We start from the raw sequence: 26149 nt of genomic DNA on the forward strand, positions 1-26149 counted from the left end.
TTGTAGTTTGCGTTGTAATTTATTTCAAGTGATTGATACATGAAAATTCATACTTAAGAAAAAAAAAAAAAACAATCACCCCGTATATTGATGTATATATCCCAAACACACGCACACACACATACAACATCATGTTAATGTTAAAAATGAAATTGCACGAGGCCTCGGTATGTATGCATAAGAGGCTGCCGTCGTCTCTAAAACTTTGCAGGACAATAAAATCACCTTAACCATCACAAATGTATTTTAGTGTATGACATCAAGTTAGATCAAATTAAAAAAAAAAAATAAATATGTGAGGGACTGTTGAGCTCCCGGCATGTTGTCGTGTATGACGGTGTCACTTCTTTGGGGTTAGGTCGCCAAATTAGTGTTCCACACAAGTGTTAGGGCTTCAAACAGTGGTTATTGGTTCGAGTTAGGGTGTAAAGTCCGGGTGTGGGGTTTCAAATAAGGGTTGGGGGTCCAGATTGGGGTTCGAGCCTGGGTTTAGAGTTTTATCACAACAGGAAGGGTTTCAAGGTAGGGTTAGAAGCCTTAGTTTTAGGTTTGAAGCAAATGTTAGGGTATCGAATTGGGTGTCCGTGAGTAATTCACAGCATCCCTAAAAAATGTAATTGCCAACAAATGCCACAAAATGGCGACAAAGCACTACTTCTATGTTAGACGGGGATTTGACGACAGGATGGATATGAAACGTTTCTTGAAGGTGTACCTAATAAAGTGGGCAGTGAGCATATGGTATCGAATGCACATTGTGCAATTTTTGCTTCTTTCTTTTGCTTTTTCAGGAAGTAGTATAATGAAACATCATACCATAAGGGATCATACAAACACCTGTAGCAATGAGTTTTAGAAATTGTGTAAAACGCAAAAAAAATAAAGAGCAGAAACAATTCCACCATCAAAACTTCAACAATTTGCGTCTTTTAGTTCCCTAATGCTCATTGAGTGTTGTTAAATGTGAAGGTGATGTAACAAAAGAGGTATATATCCATCCCTTTTCTTAGGCTCTTATCCTCACAAGGGTCGCGGGGAGTGCTGGAGCCTATCCCGGCTGTCAACGGGCAGGAGACGGGGTACACCCTGAACTGGTTGCCAGCCAACCGCAGGCCACATCGAGACAAACGGTTGCACTCACAATCACACCTAGGGGCAATTTAGAGTGAGAGGTATATATAAAAACTGTTTTTTGGAACGTATTGAATATTTGCACGAATATCTTTGGAGTGTATAAAATGTGGGCGGCACGGTGGATCAGTTGGTAAAGCGTCGGCCTCACGGTTCTGAGGTCCCGGGTTCGATCCCGGACCCGCCTGTGTGGAGTTTGCATGTTCTCCCCGTGCCGGCGTGGGTTTCCTCCGGGCACTCCGGTTTTTCCCCACATCCCAAAAACATGCCACATTAATTGGAGACTCTAAATTGCCCCTAGGTGTGATTGTGAGTGCAGCTGTTTGTCTCGATGTGACCTGCAATTGGCTGGCAACCAGTCCTGGGTGTACCCTGCCTCCTGCCGAGATGACAGCTGAGATAGGCTCCAGCACTCCCCACGACCCTCGTGAGGATAAGCGGCTAAGAAAATGGATGGACGTATTAAATGTATGTTGAGGAGGATTTACAAATCTCTGTATTCTGTGTTTATTTGTGTTGTACTCAATATCTCAACTTCAATGGATTAGGGTGTTATACCAAAAAGTGTAATCCATCCCCCTTTTTATTGTTTCATAATCTCCAAACTTTGACTGTATTTTTTTTTTTACATAGATGAACACCAAGTCAGACAAAGGACTGTGTGTCACTCATCTACTTGTCATTTATTTTAAAAAAAATCTATGAAAGGCACCAATAAAGAAAGAAAGATGATAAGATGCCCAAAAATACTTTTTAAAGGCCCTTTTTTTAAAGCTAGCATTACTTCAAGGAGCAGCGGGGCGACACCATAATTATACAGATATAATTTGGGACTGTTATCTTTATTACGAGTGAATGACCTAACAGGCTGTAGTTTGTTAACATGAACCTGAAAAAAAAACTTCATGTTTGTTGTTAAATAAATGAAAAAAAAAAAAAACGTAAAACCTCACCTGTGGATAGTTGGTAAAGTGTGTCTGCGTGTCAAATTCATAATCAGTCATATGAACTAACGGACTGTCAATGTTAGATCGTTAGCATGTTAGCATGAACCAAAACAAAACCTTCCTGTCCTGTGCTGAAAAAAAAAATACAGCCAGTGTATGTGAATTGTTTGTTTTATATTTATAATTCATGTTTCAGTGTAAATAACGTGGCTAATCATCATTAGCTTGTTAGCCTGAACCTGAACAAAATGCAATATCTTTTTTTTTATTATTAAAAAAATTTACTTATTTCATGCGCTAGCAAGTGTTAAATTTGGTCTGGATTCAGAAATGTCAGTGATGTGACCTAACGGGCTACGATTGTTAGCTTTTAGCATGTTAGCACAAACCTGAACAAAACCTCAGGTATTTGTTGTAAAAAAATGTGCAGCGTGAGCGTCTGTGCATTGTTTGTGATTTTAGCGTGCATATTTAGGAAAACAGCCTGTGAGCGCCCCCTGGCAGCCACTCTCAGCTTCGCTCCCGTTCACCTCAACCACAACAAAGATGGTGATACGCGCATCCCCGCCCAGGTGAATTAATAGGCTACGGTCATTTGTATGTTAGCTTTGTAACTTGCTTACATAAACCTGAACAAAAGTTCATTGAAAAAATTTACAGCGTCTGTTCATTGCTCATTTTTTTAAGTTAATAAGGTGTTAATTCCGTCTGCATTTCAAAAATGTCAGTCATGTGGCTTAACAGGCTACGGTTGTTAGCAATTTAGCACATGAGCCTGCTAGCATAAACCTGAAAAAACCCTCATGTGTTTGCTGTAATAAAAAAAAAAAAAAACGACAGGGTCAGGCATCTGTGCATTGTTTGTGATTTAAGCGTGCATATTAGGCTAAGATCCTCAGAGAGGAGCCTGGCTGTCACCCTCACCGTTGCCGCCGTTCATCTCGCCCACGACAAAGACGGCCGCACGGGGCTCCTTGTCGTCGTCGTCGACGCCGTTGGACTGGATGGGCGTCTTTGCGGTGGCGGTATCCGCCGTGACACTGCAGAGAAGAGAAGAGTGACGTTAAATGGGAATTATTCAATCAAATCACCAAATTGTGACGGCAGCAGCAAGCAAACTCTATACAGGACGAAAACGCGACCACTCTGGGGTCAGATTAAGGCGCTCGTTTGGCCATATCTGCTTTGAAATTGAAAAGATCTATTGTACTGTATTTCTTTTTTGTTTCTGAAATTTTCTGGAAACCAAAGAGTCCTGTTACTTCCATTCATTTATTTTTTTTATTTTATTATTTTTTTTTTTTTGCAGATTGGATCAATCTGAATTGCTGACAATTCAAACCAGGGGTGCCCAGACTTTTTTACCCCAAGATCTACTTTTCAAGCAGCCAGCCTCCCGTGAGTTACCGACGACCGGGGTTAGAATACACAAAAAAATAAATATACAATAAATAAAATACAGAATTAGCTTTTGTGCACTGTATTGTCTGTGCTTTCATCTTGGATCAGGCTGTGCCAAGGTGGAATTTTAAAATGACACACCATCTCATCCTGCTCTTTCTACTTTGGCTTCAGACCAGACCTTTTTTACTCAAAAAAGAGAAAATCTCATCCAGTTTCACCACTTTTTCTTCGATTATTCACATACTCCGACAGTCATTGCATCTTAAAACGACAACATTTCTTTTTTTAACTTTCTCCATTAATATCAAAAGTAAACATAAGCAGCACGTCTAGCTCGTCTTTGCTCTACGTTGCCCAGACTGTGGACGCTGTCATTATAAAACACATTGATGGGCTGCGTAAGTACTGTAACATTTGTAATTTTGAGTGTACGTCTTTAAGAGCGGTGGTGGTGGGGGATTAAAGGTAAACTAGGAAAAAGACAGTGTGGGGGAGCAGCGGTCGTTGTTAGAGAAAGTTCCATGTGCTGCCTAAAAGAAACCAGTGGCTTTTAATTTTTTTACAGTCCGTATGTGAATTGTGCCACTGAATGTAACAACCAGTCATCCCTCACTCATTGAATAACATTGCAAAACGCCACAAACTGAATAGCTGGATGTTATACTTTCAATCTGCATTGGATTTTTTTTGTTGTTGCCGCGCAACGTAGAATATCTGCGAAGAGACTGCATCAGGGGTGCACAATTCCGCAGTTTAGAGGGAACATTGGCTGACGTCTTTTTTTTTTTTTTTTTTTGGGAGGCACGCTGTCCCCCGATCGACCAAGACGATCACGATCGACGCATTGAGCAACCCTGATCTAAAACACGCTTTGGTTGTCCACCTGTGCTCGTAGCCGTTCCCGACAGGAGAATCGGCCGTGTCTTTTTCCGACACGGAGCAGCCGGATCGTCTTTCTTGCCGGGATCCCGATTTATCCGCGCTCCTCCTCCTCGCCACCAGAGGTCCCGGCCCGGATCCTCGCCTCTCCCCGACTGCCCGTGGAGCCACCGTGGAGTTGGACGGCGTGACGGGACCGTCCGGATCTTTCCCCGAGTCGGTGCTGGCACGTCTACCGTTCAGGCTGTCGCAGGACGACACGTGACTCAGAGGGCCTTCGCGCTCATCTGACCAGGAAAAAAAAACAAAACAAGGCATTAAAATTTACAGAGTCAATTACCACATGACTAAATGAGAACCAGTTCTCTGTTCTAATCATTTGTGGAGGAGATGAGGTCAAACTAGAGTCTGTTCAAAAATTCCCAATGGAAACATCAATCAGCCACGTCACATGACATGACTTTGTCCGCCCTCTACTGAAGACATGCTGACACTGCAGGTCACATGACAGCCTGAAGCATAAAGTCAACGTGAAGTTTGCGTGCCCTGCTGTTGTGAGTTTGTGACCCCCCGCCCCGGTATTCTAATCACTGACAGCGGGACATCGTGTCAACCCACCGGCCGGATCAATGAGGTCCCTGTAAACCTTACGAAACATCACTCAACATATTGACATCACGCTGTTCAAATGTCGATGACGATGACGGCGAAGAACTCAACAATGACATGCAACAGATTTTGTCAACTACAGCATGAGAACAAAGAGAGTCAACTACGATGTGAGCCTAGAGCACGGTGTCAAACTCAAGGCCCGGGGGCCAGATCCGGACCACTGCATCATTTTATGTGGCCCGCGAAGGCAAATCATGTATATCAACTTCCATGATATTTGTGATAATCTATCACAAAATTTCAAATTGTCATATCCTAAATGATACAGTTGAGATATTGCAAGAATTTTTGTGTTACCAAACATGTTGAATAATTGAAAATCCCATTTCGCTCTATTTCTGATTCAAAACTACTTCATCAATTTCATCTGTGAATATCCCGAGGCGAAATACTTTCATGGATTCACTGTCATAACGGCCATCTGAGGGAAATCATAACTACAATGTGGCCTGCGAGAAAAATGAGTTTGACACCCACTCAAACTCAAGGCCCGGGGGCCAAATCCGGACCGCTGCATGATTTTATGTGGCCCGAGAAGGCAAATCATGTATATCAACTTCCATGATTTTTGTGATAATCTGTAACAAAATTTCAAATTGTCATATCATAAATGATAAAGTTGAGATATTGCAAGCATTTTTGTGTTACCAAACATGAACAATAGGAGAAAACCCCATTCTACTTGATTTCTGATTCAAAACTAGCTCATAAATTTCGTCTGTAAATATCATGAGGCGAAAGATTTCCATGGATTCACTGTCATAACGGCTCTCTGAGGGAAATCGTAACTACAATGTGGCCTGCGACAAAAAATGAGTTTGACACCCCTGGCCTAAAGAGTCAACTAAGGATTGAGAGCCAAGAGAGTCAACTATAAATTGATCTTAATCCTAAAGAGTCGGCTATGGCATAGGACTCTTGAGACATGAGAGCCGACAGAGTCACAAACAAGAGTCAAAATTCTCAACCACAACATTAGAGGAGACCAGGTAAACTACGACAAAAAAAAACCTTGTGATTTAGTCAGATTATGACAGCTGAATGCCAAATAAACAAAACAAAGTGCCAAATATGACACGAGAGGCTAGCGAATCATTTAGAAAACAGTCTGAAGAGTAAACTATAACGCAAGAGTCTGGAGACTCAACTTCAGCACGAGATCCTAAATAGTCAACTATGGCATGAAATCTTAGAGAAGTCAGAATAATTACCGATATTCCCGGCCTACAGAGCGCACCTGGTTATAAGCCTCGGGACGTGGAAAGAGTTTAACGCTAGCACGGCACTAGCATTAGCAGTGGCTGTTGTACCTCCGGAGCCGGCCTCGCCTGCCTTGTTGCGTCGTCTTCTCAGGATAACTTCCAGCTCGCTGTCTTTCTTCCCCGTTGGCGATGGCGCCTCCTGGGAGCCTCGACTGGGACTGCGCTTCACCGTCTCCTGAAGGCGGAGAACAAACGAGGGTAGTTTCTTTGTGTGCGTGTGCGTGCGTGCGTGCATCCTCGTGTTGTACCAGGATGCCTTTGAGTTCGTCCATGGCGCTCTCCTGAGAATTCTCCTCGCTAGCTGGAGGTTGCTGAACAACAAAGCAAAGAAACAAACAAAACACTTTATTGCTTCACTTACTGTAGGTACCGAATACTTTTTGTCAATGTACTCACTCTGACGGCAACTCTCTGCAGCGTCATTCAAGTTTCAGTGAGGCATGAGGGAAGAAAACGGGATAGTGTGAATGGCGGCTAGGGAATGTCACCATCAGGCTAGGAAAAAAAACGACAGAAAAGCTAGCGAACGACAAACGTCCCGACCTTGCTGTCCTGACTCTTGACGGGCCGCAGCACCACGCCATGTTTGATACGCTCCATCATCTCGTTGACGGCCTTCACCTTCACGGCGTCATCAGAGGCTGAAAAGACATTTAAAACGAGAGTTAGCTAAAAACCTATATTAGTTAGAAGGGTTGCGTCAGGAAGGGCATCCGGCGTAAAAATTGTGCCAAACATATATATGCGTTCATCTGAGATGACACGCTGTGGCGACCCCGAAAGGGACAAGCCGAAAGAAACACACACAGTTAGAAGACCAGAAGTAGAAAGTCGCTATTGAACTGCATAAATAAAACTTTTAGAAGGATTATATGCCTGTAAGTATTGTTACATTATCTGTTTTTATGTGTTTTCTGAGCATTTGTGTGTGAATATTGTTATTTGAAGATGTGTACATGACAATGTGAGGTCAGTGCTAATTTTTGCTAGCCAGTCAGTCGCATTTTACATTGTGTGTTAGCATTAAGATGGCAATCTTCGGAACTAAGCTATTGGTAAAATTAATTACTTGTATCTAAATGTATTATCCATACGATTCTTTTCATTGTTTGTTTAATTTTACAGTAACCGTACGGTACAAAGTACAGTATACTAGCATAACAGCTTTGAAGTACATTCTGTTGTTTCTTGTTTGGCTGGAATATTAACTGTTACAACGGTAAATATATTTGCATAAAGTTAAGCGTATTTGTCCACTAATATGTTGGGAGGGATATTAAAATAATCAAATATCCATTTATTGTACATATACAATGGTTTTTTTTTTTATGTGATTATTTTACAAATAATCACAAGCTAACTACGGAAGTCATGCAATTAATCACAATTAAAAATGTTTTCAATCTGCAGCTCTAAGTCAAATGTTAGCATGTGTTAGCAAGCTAGCTAGTTTGATCATTAGAGACTAAAATGAAGTTTACACAATAGTTAGCATGTCTTAGTGAGTTAGCTAGCATCATCAGCAGACCCTAAAAGGACATTAAAATTAGTTGGTGTGTGCTAATATAATCTAGAACCATAATCAGACACAGAAATACGTTTGAACATTAGTTAAAATTTACTAGCCACTTAGCATGTTTATAGTAGAAACAAAGATGGCAATTACCTGCAGGCTGCTCCACCTTCAAAGAGGTTTTGGAGCCTTTGGAAGTCTTCCTCATGATGGCGATTAGAGAACTGCACAAGTACAAAGTCACTCAAGGGCACGTTACGGACACTTCAATGCAGTTATGTATTATATATTATGTTATATATATTTGAAAACACTTCATAAATTGTCTACATCTGGGCAACACAAACAATACACCTTGAACCGAGCTACAAGTTGATGTTAGTCAAGGTATCAAGCTAATTATCCATTTTCTGTACTGCTCACCCGCTTGGGGGTCGCGGGGGTGTTGGAGCCTATCCCAGCTGATTCTGGGCGATAGGTTGGGCGCACCCTGAACTGGTCGCCCGCCAATTGCAATACACAAATAAACAAACGCTCACTCACATTCACATTCACACCTAGAGGCAATTTAAAGTTTTAGTACCCGCAGAAACCCATACAGGCATGGGGAGACCATGCAAACGCCCCACAAACAAGGCCGGATTTGAACCCGCAACCTCAGCAATATGAGAGAGATGTGAGTCAGCCACAGCCATAAATCATTTTATTTGGGGTGGTTGCGCGCTTAGAAATTGAATTTTTCCTCACCTGAGGGGGTTGCATCTGGACGGGGGAGGCGGAGGAGGGGGAGGCGGAGGAGGGGGAGGAGGTGGAGGCGGCGGCTGTGGTAGCGGCGCTGGGGGCGGGGCAACACTGGGAGTCAGGGGAGCAGGAAGGGGAGGGGGCGGTGGAGAGGGAGGATTGTCGGTCGTGATGGCGACCCTCTGGAGCAGCTGAACTGTGGATGAGAACAAGAAGAAGAAGAAGTTGAGGTTAAAAATCGAGAAGGAATAGAAAACGTAGACTGCAAGGCAAAGTACAAAGACACAGGACCTAGATTGTTATAGAATATGGAAAAAAGAGTGTATCGATCGCAGCAAATCATATCGATGGGAGAACAAGGGCCACCGGACAACTTTCAATAATGACATCATAACATAAGACCAAGACAAAGTACATAAAACATAGATAATGGAAGACTGCGTTTCATTGGCTCACCACATATTCTAATTGATAAATGAATTAAGTATAACTCATATTTCAGACAGAATACAATGCCTTTTTTTTGACTATACACGTACAGTAAGACTGAAAGCTTCTCCTGCTCCAGTGCAGACATGTATGTAAAGAATGAATAATAAATTATCATTAATTGAAGACTCTAAATTGCCCCTAGGTATGATTGTGAGTGCGGCTGTTTATCTCCATGTGTCCTGCGATTGGCTGGCAACCAGTTCAGAGTGTACCTCACATCCTGCCCGTTGACAGCTGGGATAAGCTCCAGCACTCCCCGTGACCCTTGTGAGGATAAGCGGCAAAGAAAATGGATGGATGGATGCATTTACAAAAATTGGGTAAGTAGTAATTCAGTGGTTAAATGCAGGCAACACACATTTTTATGCAAAATATAAATCCATCCATCCATTTTCTTTGCCGCTTATCCTCACGAGGGTCACTGGAGCCTATCCCAGCTGTCAACGGGCAGGAGGCGGGGTACACCCTGAACTGGTTGCCAGCCAATCGTAGGGCACATAAAGACAAACAGCCACACTCACAATCACACCTAGGGGCAATTTAGAGTGTCCAATTAATGTTGCATGTTTTTTGGAATGTGGGAGGAAACCGGAGAGCCCATAGAAAACCCAGGGAGGCACGGGGAGAACATGCAAACTTCACACGGTCGGGTCCAGGATCGAACCCGGGTCCTCAGAACTGTTAGGCCAACGCTTTACCAGCTGACCCACCCTGCCGCCCAAAAAATGAATTTGTAAAGAAATTTGGATGTTTCAAAATAGACTTTTATAAAATGCATGTAAAATCAATAAATTTGCTACATATTTTAATTTTTCTAACAAAAAATTATGTCACGTCATGTCATTATCTAAGCCGCTTATCCTCGCAAGGGTCGCGAGACAGCTGGAGCCTATCCCAGCTAGCTTCGGGCGAAAGGCAGACTACACCCTGAACCGGTCGCCAGTCAATCGCAGGGAAGATACAACAAATTATATATATTTTTAGTTTCTTTTCTAATAAAAATAAATAAAAGTCGGTTGACATTTTTCCACAAGGTTTCCACATTTGACGAGTATGAATATCCCTGTCATAGAACCATAATTTAAAAGAACACAAAAAAAAGTTGATTGGACATAGAATGTACAGCAGTAGTACAACAACAGCTAATGAAATGTAGTACAGAGGACCCAGGACATGGGAGCATAAAACATAGTTCATAAAATATAACATTGGGCATGATAAAACAGTAGACATAGGGCAGGAAAAATAGAATTGACATAGTCAAAGGGCATGAACCACAGGACACAGATCATAATATCTCGGACATAAATCACAGTACATAAGACATACAAGGTGCCACTGGATACACGATCTTAGACCCTCCATGTGTGTTTTTTACATACTTTGTGTGTGGAGCTGCTGGATGGTCTTCTCCGCATCCTCCAGCCGTCCCTCAGCATCTTTCTTTTCCTCCTCCAGTAGCTCCACTTGCCTCTGCAGACTCTCGAGATTCTTCTTCGCAATGCTGTCGTCCAGCTCGGTTTTCAACTCACGCACCTACACGTACACGCACAGAAATAGGCCGCCAGGGCTGGACGAGCCAGCCAATCGCAGGGCACGTAGACAAATAACCATTCTCACTCATATTCACACCTAAGGACAATTTCGAGTTTTCAAGATGCTAGGACACATGTTTTTGGGAATGTGCGAGAGCGCTCTGATTCTGCTCAAATAGTTTTCATCCTTAAAAAAATGAGAGTAAGATAAGACCACGTTTTGTCCTGTTAGATGTCGGAACAAAATGTCAGGAAAAGCGTACTAACATTGGCTTTGAATTTTGGTCAATTCTGAAGCCAGATAACCTGTTATAAGCGGGTGTGCGCACTTTTGCAAGCACGCTATTTCACTTGTGAATTTTGCCCATTGAAATTTGGAAGGAATGAAAGACATTTAAATAATGAAACGTAGATGCGTGCATTGTTACTTGTCGCTGGTGCTGCAACCGCTCGTCCTCCAGCGTCTTGGTGAGGACGGCGACCTCCTCCAAGGCGCTGAGCAGCTGCAGCGTCGGCTCGGCGCTCTGCAGCAGGAGCGCGCTCTGACGGTTGGCCTCCTTCTGCTTCACCAGCATCTGCAACACGCGGAGCAAGCTTCACTTCACTTCAGCGAACGCAGCATTCTATCTCCGAGCTATGAAATCACACATTTTTAAAATTTACTTAACCTTTACATAGCCAGGTCAAGCAGTTGAGAACAGATTATCATCAACCTGGCTGTAGACAGCAGGTAAAAAAAAATGATTTCTTGCACACAAATACAGTCTACGTACCATAATTTCCGGCCTATAAGGCGAGACTTTTTCCACGCGCTTTCAACTCTGCGTTTTATTCGGTGATGCGGCTAATTTGTGCATTTTTTCTCACGGCCACAAGGGGAGCGGAAACGGTATGAGTGAGACCGGTGGAATATATGTGCCGAGGAAGTGAGTGTTACCGGCCCTAGCGTGTTACTGCCGTGTCTCAGTGATTTTTACTGATATTTTTTTTTTTAACCGGCCCTGTTAGCGCAGCGCTAGCATTAGCATTAGCGCAGCGGCGCTAGCGTTAAACTCTCTGTGTACCGTCTTACTTTGTAAATATCTCGTGTTTCAATGTGGGCTTTACGAGATCTTGTTACATTTTTTTTTTTAACCGTAATTTCCGCCCTACAAGCCCGCAACTTTTTTCACACGCTTTCAACCCTGCGGTTTATACGGCGATGCGGCTAATTTGTGCATTTTTTCTAAACGGCCGCGAGGGGGAACTCGAGCAGAAAAGGTAGGAATGAGACATGTGCCGAGGAAGTGACTTTTACCGTCCCTGTTAGCGCTGCGCTAGCGTTAGTGCTATAGTGTTGCTGCTGTGTTCCTGGCGTGTCACAGTGATATTTACCGGTAAATTATATTTTAACCAGCCTGTTAGCGTTAGCGCGGCGGAGCTAGCTCCTTCTGTGTACCATCTTTCTTTGTAAATATTTTGTGTTTCAATGTGGACACTTGCAGCTTTTACACAGCTGCGGCGTATGTATGTACCAAATGGTATTTCCTTTGCAAATGTAATGGGTGAGGCTTATAACCAGGTGCGCTCTGTAGGAACGGGAATTACGGTAGCTATATTGTGGTCGCAATTTAGTATTTTGTGGCCCCTATTTAGTACTTTGTGTGCACGTAATACCTATTTACTGGCCAAAATTTTATATTTCCAGCACACATTAAAGCTGATTAATGGCTCTAATTTTGTATAATGTGGCTTAGTTTTTTTGTGGCCAGCAATAAGTATTTTATGTGCACATTATACTTTTTTTGTGGCCGCATTATAGCATTTTGTGCGTACGTTATATCTATATGGTGACAGCCAATAAGTATGGATCCATCTGTTTTCTGAGCCGCCTATCCTCACGAGGGTTGCGGGAGTGCTGGAGCCAATCCCAGCTGCCATCGGGCAGGAGGCGGGGGAACCCTGAACTGGCTGCCAGCCAATCGCAGGGTACATGGAGACAGACAACAGTCGCACTCAACAATCAATAAATATGGATGTTCCATATAAAAGTTTTTTTTTTAAAGAGTGCTACCTAGCTAAGAGTACGCTACTAGTAGTTCAATGAATAAAATTTAACTGAACAATGATAAGAATTGTGAACAAAGACCTTTCTTTCTTCCCAACACACACAATGATTCGACGATGTGTCAGACTGCTGTACTATAGTGCCAACTACTGGCTAGGAGGACTTACTCCATGTCATATTTTTTTTGCTTTATGTATCGGTGTCTGGTATTGTCAGTACCCGATACATAGAAATAAGACCAGTATCAGCCCGAATCCCTACAAATTAGTATATAGTGGCCAATAACCATAATATTTTACATTACACTTGTTTCAAAGCTACAAGATAATATTTTTGTGGCTAAAAAAAACCAATTTTACACATTTCTATTGTCAAAAACTCAATAGTATGGTCAATTAATGCATCAGCGAGGTGGATGATATTGCTCAACATCCCTACCCCCAACCACAAGATGTTTTTCCATCAGATGAACATCATCACAACATTATTATCACAAGTTCTTGGGCTTTGTTATGATTGTGTGTTTCTTCACTGTGGAACTTTGGCCAGTCATTAGCTGAGAAAGTCAATGTGGGGGTGGGACTATGTAAATTGGCATCTCGTGATGTCACAGCGGAGGACGGAGCTGCACGTATACACAAATAGATAACTTAAAATTGACTTGGTTGTTTATTTCACACAAAATAAACGTTCTACAATATGGCACCTTTCATTGAACATGCTTTAAAAAAGTCATTTCTGGTGAACTCTGACCTCATGTGCGTACGTCTCGGCCTTGACGCGAAGGCTCTGCTCCAAGTCCAGCTGCTCTCTCATGCCGTCGTACTCCTGCGTCGCCATCATGGAAACTGGCACACAAATGCCGTTAATGATCCCGGCTCGCAAAATGTCACACAGGCAGATCAATTATTATACACAGATCAATAAATTAATAAGATGTTCATTTTTACAAGGAAAATAGACATCTTTACGGACAAAGAAAACAATTGACGCCGTCCAATATCAGGGCACACAAAATGGTCGCCACGTGCTTGGACGATGCGATCGCTCACCTCTGTTGAAGCGCTTGATGGTTTTGCTGTGTTGCTCGACGGTATCGCGGAGCTGCTTGGTTTCTCGCTCGTCTCGTTCGGACTGCAATCGTCGTCCGCGGCGTCAACGTCAAACGTTCATCACAACGTTTGAGGGGAAAATTTAAAGAAAACAAAAAAAACAGAAGATGAAGACCACCTTCTCGCGCAGCTCCTCGATTCTTCTCTGCTGCTCGTCGATTTGACACAGGAAGTTCTTCTTCTCCTCCAACAACTTGCTCATCGCCTCCCGCAGCTCTGAAACACACACAAACGCATGAGCACACAAAGTCACACGAGCATGCACACACACACGTTACACACTTACTACACTGTTACTACACTACTTTTGTCCACATTTTATTTTTACTTCCTGTGCAACCCAGTACTTTTGTCGAGATTCCCATTACTTTTCACTTCCCGTGTGTCCGAGTGATTTTGTCCCTTTTATCATTTCACTTCCTGTGTGTCCTAATAGCTTTGTCTGAATTTCCTTCCTCATGTCCTAATACTTCAAGGCCTGACTGCATGTTTTCATTTCATTTGGGTTCCAATACTTTTGCCCACTCCACTTGTCTTTTCCTCCAGTCCACATTTTCTTTTCTATTCCAAAACATCTGCCGGCGTTTAATCTTTCGGCCTTTTGTGTCCCAATAATGTCGTGATACTTATATTGACATTTTCCTTTGAACTTCCTGTGTGTTCCATACATTTGCCGACTTGACCTTACACTTCCTGTTTCTGCCCCGGTGCCTTCACCTTTGACCTGCTGCTGGTAGTCCGCAAAAGCGTCGGGCGACATATTGTCTTCGGCTGTCTCGCCGTCGTCCGTCTCCATGGCGATGCAGTCGGAGATGCTGGGAAGCATCTCATCCAGGCACGGCGGCCGCGATGACAGGCTGAGGTACTTCAACTTCCTGTTCTCGCTGTTCAGCTGCGTCGCAGGTGTCAATCAGTATCATCTTATGACAGATTTAGACTTGTTCCAAAAGATCATAGCAACAAATCAAATTGGTTTAAGTTGTTATCACTGTCCTGCTCAGAGCTGCTACGAGGTGTATTCGAAAAGTATATGGCACTGGTGTCAAACTCAAGGCGCAGGGCCCACATCCGGCCTGCCGCATGATTTTATGTGACCCGCAGAGGCAAAATCATGTGTATCAACTCCCATGATTTTTTTGTTCAATCATAATTTCAAAATGTCATATTATAAATGAGAACGTTGAGATATCACAAGCATTTTTGTGTTACCAAACAACAATAGTCGGGAAAAACCCATTATCCTTGATTTCTGATTCTAAAACTAGTTCATAAATTTCATGTGTAAATATGATGAGGCGGTTAAAGATTTTTATCGTTTCACAGCCATAACGGCCCTGTGAGGGAAACCAACAAGTCCAATGTGTCCCGCGACAAAAATGAGTTTGACACCCCTGGTAGAGGGGATTGCTGCAATCTGCAGCAATATGATATTAGTGATATTTTTATGTTAAATTTAGTTTAGGCGAGGGTGAAATTGTTCAATTCAAATGTAATACTTTCTTTCATTTAATTAGAAAATTTTCTGTTTACTAAATTTGTTTTGCCATGGTATTGCTATGACCTGCAGCAATATGACATTAGTAATATTTTTATGATGAATTTAGTTTAGGGGAGGGTGAAATTGGTCAACTCAAATGTCATATTTTATTTCATTTAATTATAAAATATTCCGTTTTCTAAATTTGTTTTGCCATAGGACTGCTACGATCTACAGCAATCTGACATTAGTAATATTTTTATGATGAATTTAGTTTAGGGGAGGGCGAAATTGGTCAATTCAAATGTCATATTTTATTTCATTTAATTAGATAATATTCCATTTGCTAAACTTGTTTTGTCGTGTTTTCATCAAATTGCTATATATACAGTATATATTCATTTAATTGGATTCATTTATCGAAATGAGGTGTTATTTGATTTATTGGGTTCGGGTTATCTTTTTAGTAGTAAAAAAACAATTTTACACGTGTTGAACATATCTTTTTAATAACTGACCGAAGTGAATAAATTAATGCTTTTTTAAAAATGGTCAAAAATTATTTCATTTTTCAAATTAACTATTTTACATATTGCATGTAAATTTTTGTCATCTACAAATGACCTTGACTACAAAATTTGGCCATCCCTGAAGTATTTTTGTGTCCCAAAATATTTTATACAGTCCACACTTTAAATAATGATATTTGTAAATTATTTGACGTTAAAAATTATTTTAATTATTATAAACATCAAGTTTACAATTATTTAAAGTGTGTTTTCATTTTTTGGGACACCCTATGTTTGTCCAGATGTGTTTGAGTGGATATATTTTTTTTTTTTTGCTGACACGGCAGAAGAAGATGTCAGCCGTATTGTGCCGAGTCATGCTGAGGGCGCAAATGGCAGCTAATCCCACCGAGGATTACGCGGGCGGGCGGACCTTGGTGGCGAGCGCCTCGGCGTTCTCCCGGCACGACTTCTCGATCTCCAGCTGAGTCTGCAGAACGCTCACCTCCTCGATCACCATCTGAGACACTGACAAGTGCACACGAAACAAATGAGAAGTGGCTGAAAAACCGCTAATCACGCTAAGGATGAATTGAGATAGCGACAACTAGAGTGGGCTAAATCCACTGAATAAAGAGGGAAACGTTCCAAATGTGACATTTCAAGGATGGAGATGAAAGGTCAAAAGTGAATTCTGTCAACGAAAGGGTTAAAAAGCTCCTCAATGATTGCGATAAGTACCATAATTTCCGGCCTATAAACCGCGACTTTTTTCACACGCTTTCAACCCTGCGGTTTATGCGGTGATGTGGCTACTTTGTGCATTTTTTTTCTAACGGCCGCAAGGGGGCACTCGAGCGGAAAAGGTAAGAGTGAGACCGGTGCAATATATGTGCCAATGAAGTGATTTTACCGGTCCAGCCCTGTTTGCGCAGCACTAGCGTTAGCATTAGTGCAGCATTAGCGTTAGCGCGGCGCTAGCGTTAGCACGGTGGTGGTAGCGTTAGCGTGGTGGAGCTGGCGTTAAACTCTTTGTGTACTATCTTTTAACGGTATGGTTTTTTTTTTTAACAGCCCCTGTTAGCGCTGTGCTAGCATGTTGCTGCTGTGTTACTACAGTGTCTTAGTGATTTTTACCGGTGTGTTTTTTTTAACTGGCCCTGTTACTGCCGGGCTAGCGTTAGCACCATGCTAGCGTGTTGCTGCTGTGTAATGTTATTTGTTTATTTGTTATTTGTACAAATAAATGTTATTTGTACAACCGTCTTGCTACTGTGTAGCTGCCATGGCAGTTTTTTTTTTTAACCGACCCACATTAGCGCCGCACTAGAGGTGTTGCTGCTGTGTTACTGCCTTGTTTCAGTGAGTTTTACCAGTGTGTTGGTGTTTGTTTTTTTTTTTTTTACTGGCCCTGTTTGCACCATGCTAGCGTGTTGCTGCTGTGTTATTGACGCGTCTCAGTGATTTAGGTGTGTTTTTATTAACCGGCCCTGTTAGTGCTGTTCAACTGTGTTGCTACTGTGTAGCTGCCGCGGCTGTTTTTTTTTTTTAAATGGTATGTTTTTTTTTTTTTTTTTTTTTTAACCAGCCCTGTTCGTGCTACCGTGTAGTTGCTATGTTAAGCTAAGCTAAGGTATTAAAACTTTGAAAACTCTTTCTGTGTAATGTCTTTCTTTGTAAATATCTCGTGTATCAATGTGGGCACTTGCGGCTTTTACACAGCGGCGGCATGTATGTACCAAATGGTATTTCCTTTACAAATGTGCTGGGTGAGGATTATAACCAGGTGCGCTCTGTAGGCCGGGAATTGCGGTACTACAAATCTTAATTATTGTTATAGAAGGTTTGTTTAAAAGGTCAAGTGATAGCTTGTCATGGTCAAAGAGTGGTGAAAGCATGAAATGGTATATTGAAATCATGGACTTTGAATTTGAACAGCAATTGTGGTTTTGTAGCACACTATCCTGTCAACATGCCATGACAAACGTCCATTTTGAGCAGGTAAGAGTAATTATGTCCGACACAGAGTTGCAAGAGAGCACTACAACTTTGAAGGCGCTCAAGTGGGTCTCGTCGAGGAAACGCGCGCACACGTACACAAAGTCGAGATGCTTTTAGAGATCATTGATCCACTTTGCAAGAGGATTTGCTTTCATGTTGACGTTTCTTGTCCGCTAAGGATATTTTATTCCCATTTACTTCCTGTCAGGTGACATGTTGTTCATATTGTTTACTGTTGTTGTGCGTACGTTGAAGACAATACAGAAGCAGATTTATGTTAGGGCCACACTGATTACTATTAGCCTTTTTGTAATCAGCATAAAAATGGCAGGTGTGTGGCTGATTTTTTTTGTATCTTTTTTGTTGTTGTTTTGTTTTGTTTTGTTTTGTTTTGTTTAGTAAAGCTGAAGAAATAGTATAGAAATGAAGAATTGGCAATGGAAAATATTTGACCAATTAGAGCACAGAGGATTTACAGGGGGTAGGGCCTCAAAAAGGCGGGCACTAAAAGATATTTGAAATCGTGAACACCAATCAATCTGATTTTTTTTTATTTTAAATGAAATCCAAAGACTAAACTGCATAAAAAGACAAACGGCAGTGGCAGGGAATTTGTTGTGTGACCAAAACGAAGACTTGCTGCGGTGTCATCTATTCCTTCGGCGTCATTTATTCATGCGCCCCGCTGAGGTGCTGTTAGTGCAGTAAATTATTCAATACTTCAAGTCTCAATAATTCACCGCGTGAGAAATTCGAGAGGGGCGAGCGTCCAGCCGAGATATTTTAACAGCTCACAGCAGCTTAAGTTTAATACTTAAAAAAAAAAGTCCAAAAATCTGCTGATAAATGTCATGTCATGATCCAAGCCGCTTATCTTCACAAGGGTCACAGCGAGTTTCGGGCGAAAGATGGACTACACACTGAATTGGTGGCCAGTGAGTCGCAGGGGAGATATTGACACTGTCACTGAGCAGGAATCGATCCCCCACTGCCCACACCAAAGGCAGGTGTGTGTACCACTACACCAGGGGTGCTCAACGCGTCGACCCAAGACTGCTGGTCGATCGCGTGACGGTGTGCCAAAAAAAAAAAAAAGACAGCAGCCAATACTCCCTCTAAACTGTGCGCAATTGTGCACGGAACTTTAACTTTAACGTTTTCCTAGTTTACCTTACAACCCCCCTTCCCCCGCTCTTAAAGACGTACATAATTACAAATGTTACAGTACTTACACAGCCCATCAATGTGTTTTATAATGACAGCGTCCACCACCGCTGCTTTAGTTAGCAACACAGTGTGGGAAAAAGTAGAGCAAAGACACCTAGACAATACAGTGCACAAAAAACTAATTCTGTATTTTAAATATTGGAGGCAACATAACGTTAACCTTAAAAGGGTTTGAGAGCATCATCATCTCCCTGTCATCGGTAGCTCGTGAGAGGCTGGCTGCATGAAAAGTAGATCTTGGGGTAAAAAAGTCTGGGCACCCCTGCACTACACCACCAGTGACCTGTTTAGAAATGTAACGAGTAAAATTCATCTGAAAAATAAAAACTCCAGTAGTCTTTAGAAGAACACTGGTCTAAATGAGGTTTTAGTTAATAATAAACATTTTTTATCTAATCCCAGTGTGGCTCGTTTTGGCTTTCAGGCCCCCCTACATGATATTTGACCCCCTGTTTAAGTCTCACACTAACACATATTTTTACATGATCTGGTATGAAAATTGATGCGCGAGGTCTCATATTGGACCAATAAGTCTAAAAACACGTGAAATATAAATACGATAAGAAAAAGATGAAATAAGGCAAGAAAAAATACTTATTGCAGTTGTGAATGTTTGCAAAAGTTGCAGTGAGAATACATAAGATTTTTATCGTTTCACAGCCATAACGGCCCTGTGAGGGAAATACATTCAGTCTTGAATTGCACATAACACTTATTAAAAATTATGTAGAAATATTTCACATTGCTTTGCACATAATATAGTGTACAGTAATATATATATAGTATATTAATATAGTAATATGAGATTTGTGTCATTATTAAGTGGCATTATATCTCAGTGAAGTCAAAATCTAAATTTATTTAAATAAAAACAATAAAGAAAAGAAAAGTAATCTGTGACATCCATATATTAATTGATATTAATTGTATTTGTAAATCATCCAGATTTTATTCCAGCCGTCATTCTCCTCCAGAATGACCAAAATGGAGTTAGCCCATTCAAGTCCTCAATTTTAGCAAATGTGCTACGAGAAGTTACATGTTTAAGTTTTGAGGCTTTATTAAAATATCCAACAATATTTCATCAACAGGGTATCTGAAACTCAGGCAACATATGATAAATATATTAGAAGAGTCAATAAATTGAAAAACAACGAGTACTCGTAGAGACCAGAAGTAAAATGTGTTATGTGGTTTATGGAATGAGAACAAAGCAAAAAAAATTAAATAAAAAATAGAAATAACAACATAATATCTATTCCTCACTTTGTACAATTTCCATAATTTGTCTATTATCTTACTTTTGTATAAATATGCCAGCGAATGATTGAATCCCCCTTACACTATGTTGTCTATCATCACATTATCTATAAATATCGGCTTAACATCACGATAAACTCAGTGGACCCAAAATGGTTAAAAAGTCTGAAAATACCACTAAAAAATATTTTCATTTCATATAAAAAGAGATTAATATCATTAAACAAAAAAGAATAAAGAAGATATTCCTACCCGTGTGGATTGTCATGACAGGAAGAGAGGAGCGAGTGGACGCTTTCAACAGACTACTCAGATGCTAAAACTGCCGTCGCCACGGCAACCGGACCTTGCCCTCCCCAGGGCATGCCCACTTTGTGTGTGTCTGTGTAGGGGGGACATTCGAACTTGGTGATGTAATGGCTTGGTGTGAGAGTAAAACTGTCCGAAGGTCCCTGAGAATTTGGGGTCCCATCCAGCAATTTTCTTCGTCGCTTATCCACACAAGGGTCGCTGGGAGTGCTGGAGCCTATCCTAGCTGTCATTGGGCAGGAGGCAGGAATTGGTTGCCAGCCAATCGCAGGGCATATAGAGACAAACAGCCGCACTCACAATCACACCTAGGGGCAATTTATAGTGTCCAATTAATGTTGCATGTTTTTGGAATGTGGAGGGAAACGGAAGTGAACACACAGACACGGGGAGAACATGCAAACTCCACAAAGGCGGGTTCGAGATTGAACCCGGGACCTTAGAACTGTGAGGCCAACGCTTTACCAGCTGAGCTACCGTGCAACCCCAAAAAATTATATCTTGAAGAAAAACTATGATTGCAACACTCCCTCCCAAGATTTTTGAGAAGGAAATCTTCTTTAGCACCCCCAAATTGAGAACAGCCTGCAGCCCCCTGAACCACCACTGACAATTTTTTTTGAAAGGTCGCCCTCTGTAAAGGCGCTGTATGAGGCGCTCATAATCTACTGCCAGCGTGTATGCGTTTGTGTGTGTGTGTAGAGCAGCCAGAGTGTGTTTTGTTAGCTGCTGTTAGTTTAGCGTGCCAGCATTAAGGCTGATGTGAGTTGGGGGGCGTGGGGGGTGGGACTCACCCCTCTTGATGTGCTTGAGTTGTCTCTCAGCCTCGTCCCTCTGCTCCGTCAGTCTGCTGCACTGCGGGTCGCAACGTTACACAACGTTATACACTGTACCGCTTACTTACTGTTGACAACAATGATGTGTTGCATTATTAAATTTTTATATTACTTCATACGATGTCACACAATGTTACACTATACGACAATACACAATGTCATACTAAACTAGTACAGTGGTGCCTCGGTTCTTGAACACAATCTAATCCAGAAGGCCGGTTGAAAACCAAAACGTTCGAAAACCGAAGCGTGTTTTCCCATTACAATGAATGGAAACTGAAATAATGCGTTCCAAGCCTAAAAAAGATTTTTAAAGCATTTTTTTCAGCTTTTCCTGATAATAACCTGCATAGTAGAAATACATGTATAGTTTAAATACTTTATACAATTAAATCATTTAAGATTTTTTTTTTTTTTTTTTTTTGCTTAAAATGTATGGTTTAGCAGTAGAGTATGCTAGGCTGGGAGTGCATTGCCGTATCTGTAGCGACTGGGCCCCCAGCCTTGTAAACCTTGTTTTATTAACAAAAGTGGAGAATAACTTTAAACAAGCAGTAATGAGGGGGAAAAAACAGACAGATCAAATGTCTTCGGTGGGGGTGACTCGCCCTTTTTTAACAAAGACTTTACAGCATTATATTGCCTTGCACAGTGCTACATGATGTTACACGATGTTACACATCGTTACACGTTCAATTCTTCTGTACTTCATTGCTCAGTACTATACTCAATGTTACGAACTATCACACTGCTGTACATTGGTCTCAAATTTTCCAGCATTTTGCAGAGAATTACACAACATTACGGAGTGCTGTGGTGTGTTTCAGAGCGATGCGGAATATTGGAAAATGTTAGATAACATAGCATCATTTTGTGCAGCATTAGATATATAAATTTATGAAATATTATTTAGTTTTACATTGTTATTGAACGTTACAGCACGTTACAGAACGTTCACAATGTTAAATGGTGTTACCATAATTCCCGGCCTAGAGAGCGCACCTGGTTATAAGCCTCACCCAGTACATTTGTAAAGGAAATACTATTTGGTACATATATAGGCCGTAGCTGCGTAAAAGCCGCAAGTGCCCACATTAAAACGCACATTGAAACGTGAGATATTTACAAAGAAAGATGGCACACAGAGAGTTTAACGAACGCTAGTGCCGCCGCACCAATGCTAACGCTGACGTCGCGCTAACTGGGCCGGTTAAAAAAAATATACCAGTAAAAATCACCGAGACACGACAGTAACACGCTAGCACAGCGCTAACAGGGCTGAATCGGTAAAAGTCACTTCCTCGGCACATATATTTCACCGGTCTCACTCTTAACTTTTCCTCTAGAGTGCCCCCTGCCGGGCATTAGAAAAAATGCACAAATTAGCCGCATCACCGCATAAGCCGCAGGGTTGAAAGCGTGTGAAAAAAGTCGGGGCTCATATCCCGGAAATTACGGTACATTGTGTAACACGATGTTACGCAATGCTACCAATGTTTATTTTTTGTTTGTTACACCCCATCTTTAGGCGAGGTTAGTTTCTATTGAGCATCAAATTTCCTCAATGTGAACAAATATTACATGCTGTGTTATGCAGTGTCACATAATGTTAGCGCGCACTTTCCAGCGTTACAGGATTATTTTACAGGATGCTCAAACAAGTTACAAGCACCGTTACACGTTACACAGTGTTACACAGCATTGCAGACAGGGAGAGAGCGCCACCTAATGGTGAACTTGGCAAATTAGTAGGTTAAATCGTGATCACTGCGTTGACCGCATTTATTTAAGGTCGGTCTGATGCGATTCTCATAACCTTTTTATTAGCATAACCAGCTAGCCGTGAGCGTGTCGGTGTGATGCTGCGTTGAGCTGACAGCATCATGGAGAGGTGAAACATTCTCGCTCGCCCCATTCCCTATCTACACCCCCCCACCTCCAACCCCCCACCCCCCCAGGAGTAGCAGCAGCAGGAAGCACTTGGCCCACTTTTTGGGACTCATCTACCTGCGGCCTCGCACACTAACAGCTAACATTAGCCAACCCCCCGAGGAGGCGGCAAGGACGGGTGCCGCTGTCACCATGTTGCCCACATTCAACATCACTTTGGATGTCACTGATGTTAAAAGTTTTAAACGTTCGGAAAATTAAACACTAAATCCGAGCATTTAAACTTTTTCAGGCATCAGACATTTTACGTCATGGGCATTCAGTGTTGCTCATATTAAATATTAGAAACACCATTAGGAACATTTATTTGCAAACATTAAATCTGACAAAACATTACAAGCATTCAGCGTGACAAACATTTAATGTTACAAACATTGAATGCAGCAAACCTCCAACGCGCTGACCGTTCAAGACATAATTAGAGTATGTTAGCTCGACACGCGTGTGGCGCACCGCGGATGACCCTCGGTTAGCCGTCACTGTGACAACCAGCATCCAGAGATTTGCTATAGCGGATCACTTACACTTAAGGGAACCCGGCTCAAATGGACTTGACGAGCAGGTGTACGCATCCTAGTCATGTGTTAATACATACAGTATATATCCATCCATCCATTCTCTTTGGCGCTTATCCTCACGAGGGTCGCAGGAAGTGCTGGAGCCGATCCCAGCTGTCAACGGGCAGGAGGCGGGGTACACCCTGAACTGGGTGCCAGCCAATCGCAGGGCACGTGGAGACAAACAGCCACACTCACAATCACACCTATGGACAATTTAGTGTCCAATTAATTATGCATGTTTTTGGGATGTGGGAGGAAACCGGAGTGCCCGGAGAAAACCCACGCAGCCACGGGGAGAACATGCAAACTCCACATAGGCGGGACCTCCAGAACTGTGAGGTTTTCCAGCTGATCCACCGTGCGGCCCATATCATTTCAGTACCTTATAATTAATTTTGGCAAACTTCTTGTTATACTGTATTTGTGTGACAGTTTAGCACAGTGTGTTACAATTCAATTGATATACTATTTATTACTACTAATTTCTGATGCTCAAAATTTGACCGTGGAAAGGATTACTTAAAATAATAATCAATCGGGAATATAATTTGCTTCGAAGCAGTGGTAATTTTCCAGATATATATAATAGGTAAAGATTTGACACGCGGTATGGTATGCTTTGGATCATAAGCTGTTCCTTTCATAAAAAACATATATACATATTTGGGGAAAATCATACACAAATGTGCTGTGTGGGCATATCCATCTTGGGAGGGGTCTGAAAGCCCGAAAAAGCCGGCCGGTGGTGAGCTCATAAATCACAATATTAAATCATCTCATTGTCTATGATGTACAAAATACATATCGTCCTCACAGACCTGCATTATTTTTTACTGAAAGTGTTTACGTGCTTTTCGTGCGAATGAATGGATAGATGGATGAACCGATGAATGAATGGTTGCTTTTTACCTCCGTGTGCATGTGCGCGTCCTTCTCCTTCCCCTCCTCTTCGCATCCTTCCATCGGCGAGGACGACGAGCAGGGAAGCATTGCGGATGGACTGGCGTGATGAGAACGGCAAGATAATCGGCGGAATCGCTGGGATTCGAACAGCGGGAGCGGGAGGGGAGCTCGAAAGGGTTAAAAGCGGCTCGCTTCCGTCGCTCCAGATGTCATCGTTTGGAGGAGGATGAAGAGGCGCTCCGGGGACCGCTGCAGCCAGCAACAGAACCCCCCCCCCACTCCCCCGCCCAAATTATTTATCCGACGTCATCACCAGCAGCCTTCTTTATCGTCAAATGCTGAAGCGGCAACTACATGCTGTACTGTAGTCCATTATGATGAATGCTCATGTACATATGGCGGATGTACGTCAACTATCTACAAAATGAAATTAACAATTTAGCAATCCCATTAAAAACCTTTGTTACTGGTATATAACAGTAACTAGTATCTTCACATACACAGTACTCACTGTATATAAAGTTCATTAATCAGGCTGATCCGTATTCATGTACAGAAAGCGAAACCAAGAGGTTTTAACGTAGAAGTACACGCAAGAGATACGTACTCCGTGAATAATCAGTTTTCTTTTTAAGATTGTAAAATATTTTTAAAAATGTACTGTATACCGTTTTCCATAGATAGATAGATAGATAGATAGATAGAATTTTTCATTATTTTAAAAACTAGTAGTGGCTTTATGAATTATATAACGTTATGAATGATATCTCTTTTTTATTTGTTAAGAATGATATAAAATAAAACTCATGAGCGCTTTCACTCACTTGCTCGCTTCCCCCCCCACACTTCCTCTTCCGCCCGTGAGGTCACACAGCCGAGCAAAAAAAAATGGCGTCGCGTTATTACCAGACGATGCAAGAGAACTTCAAAACGAACAACAAGAGTCGCGAGTTCCCGGCGCACTCGGCCAAAGTTCACTCGGTGGCGTGGAGCTGCGACGGCAGAAGACTTGCGTCGGGATCCTTCGACAAGACCGCCAGTGTTTTTGTCCTGGAAAAAGACCGACTGGTGGGTGCGGGTTCGCTCGTGTTGATAACGATGAATGGAAACCGACGAGCGGTAGAAGCAGCCACACTTTTAGTTAGATGTTTATTATTATTATTATTAGACATGTTAAGGTTTCATTATACATATTAAAATTGATAATATAGTTAGGTCATTGTAAAACTACTAGAAAATGTGATAAATGGAAGAACAAGGTGACTATGTCGGCTTGGCTACATAAAGTGTTAAAATGACGTAATTAGGCACGTCATTGTATTTTTTTATAGATTTGTTTGATGTTTGTTTTTCGGGGTTGACCGATAATTGGCCATTTTCAA

At 41.9% G+C, this 26149-nt stretch overlaps 2 protein-coding genes across 5 annotated transcripts in view; one reads left to right on the top strand and one right to left on the bottom strand.

Annotated features, from left to right (window-relative positions):
* Positions 1-25601, bottom strand: shtn3 (shootin 3). Of its 4 annotated transcripts, XM_061834783.1 has the most exons (18): positions 25592-25601; positions 24774-25184; positions 21313-21373; positions 16155-16249; positions 14453-14627; positions 13854-13951; positions 13676-13757; positions 13377-13471; positions 11005-11151; positions 10424-10577; positions 8556-8745; positions 7962-8032; positions 6839-6936; positions 6692-6706; positions 6544-6606; positions 6344-6470; positions 4366-4648; positions 1-3118 (listed from the first exon to the last, which is right to left on the bottom strand). In XM_061834783.1, the coding sequence occupies exons 2-18, from the start codon at positions 24852-24854 to the stop codon at positions 2974-2976; spliced, it is 1980 nt and encodes a 659-aa protein (XP_061690767.1). In that variant the 5' UTR covers positions 24855-25184; positions 25592-25601; the 3' UTR covers positions 1-2973. The 4 variants fall into 4 exon arrangements, with proteins under 4 accessions (XP_061690767.1, XP_061690768.1, XP_061690769.1 ...); XM_061834784.1 differs by lacking the exon at positions 25592-25601 and having other exon boundaries at positions 6344-6467; positions 24774-25206; XM_061834785.1 differs by lacking the exons at positions 1-3118; positions 25592-25601 and having other exon boundaries at positions 4510-4648; positions 6245-6470; positions 24774-25206.
* Positions 25594-26149, top strand: part of thoc3 (THO complex 3) — a 5787-nt gene continuing 5231 nt past the window's right edge. The window contains exon 1 of the mRNA XM_061834787.1: positions 25594-25835. Coding sequence (XP_061690771.1) covers positions 25656-25835 — 180 coding nt within the window. The 5' untranslated portion in view covers positions 25594-25655. The remainder of the gene's footprint in view (positions 25836-26149) is intronic.

The sequence above is a fragment of the Syngnathoides biaculeatus genome, chromosome 11 (assembly GCF_019802595.1).
Source record: "Syngnathoides biaculeatus isolate LvHL_M chromosome 11, ASM1980259v1, whole genome shotgun sequence".
NCBI lineage: Eukaryota > Metazoa > Chordata > Actinopteri > Syngnathiformes > Syngnathidae > Syngnathoides > Syngnathoides biaculeatus.

Coding starts and splice junctions, on each gene's coding strand:
- shtn3 (XM_061834783.1), bottom strand. CDS start 24,854: ATGCTTCCCTGCTCGTCGTCCTCGCCGATGGAAGGATGCGAAGAGGAG. Junction 13,758..13,853: donor TCGAGGAGCTGCGCGAGAAG/GTGGTCTTCATC, acceptor CGACGATTGCAG/TCCGAACGAGACGAGCGAGA. Junction 6,937..7,961: donor GAAGGTGGAGCAGCCTGCAG/GTAATTGCCATC, acceptor ATGTCTTTTCAG/CCTCTGATGACGCCGTGAAG.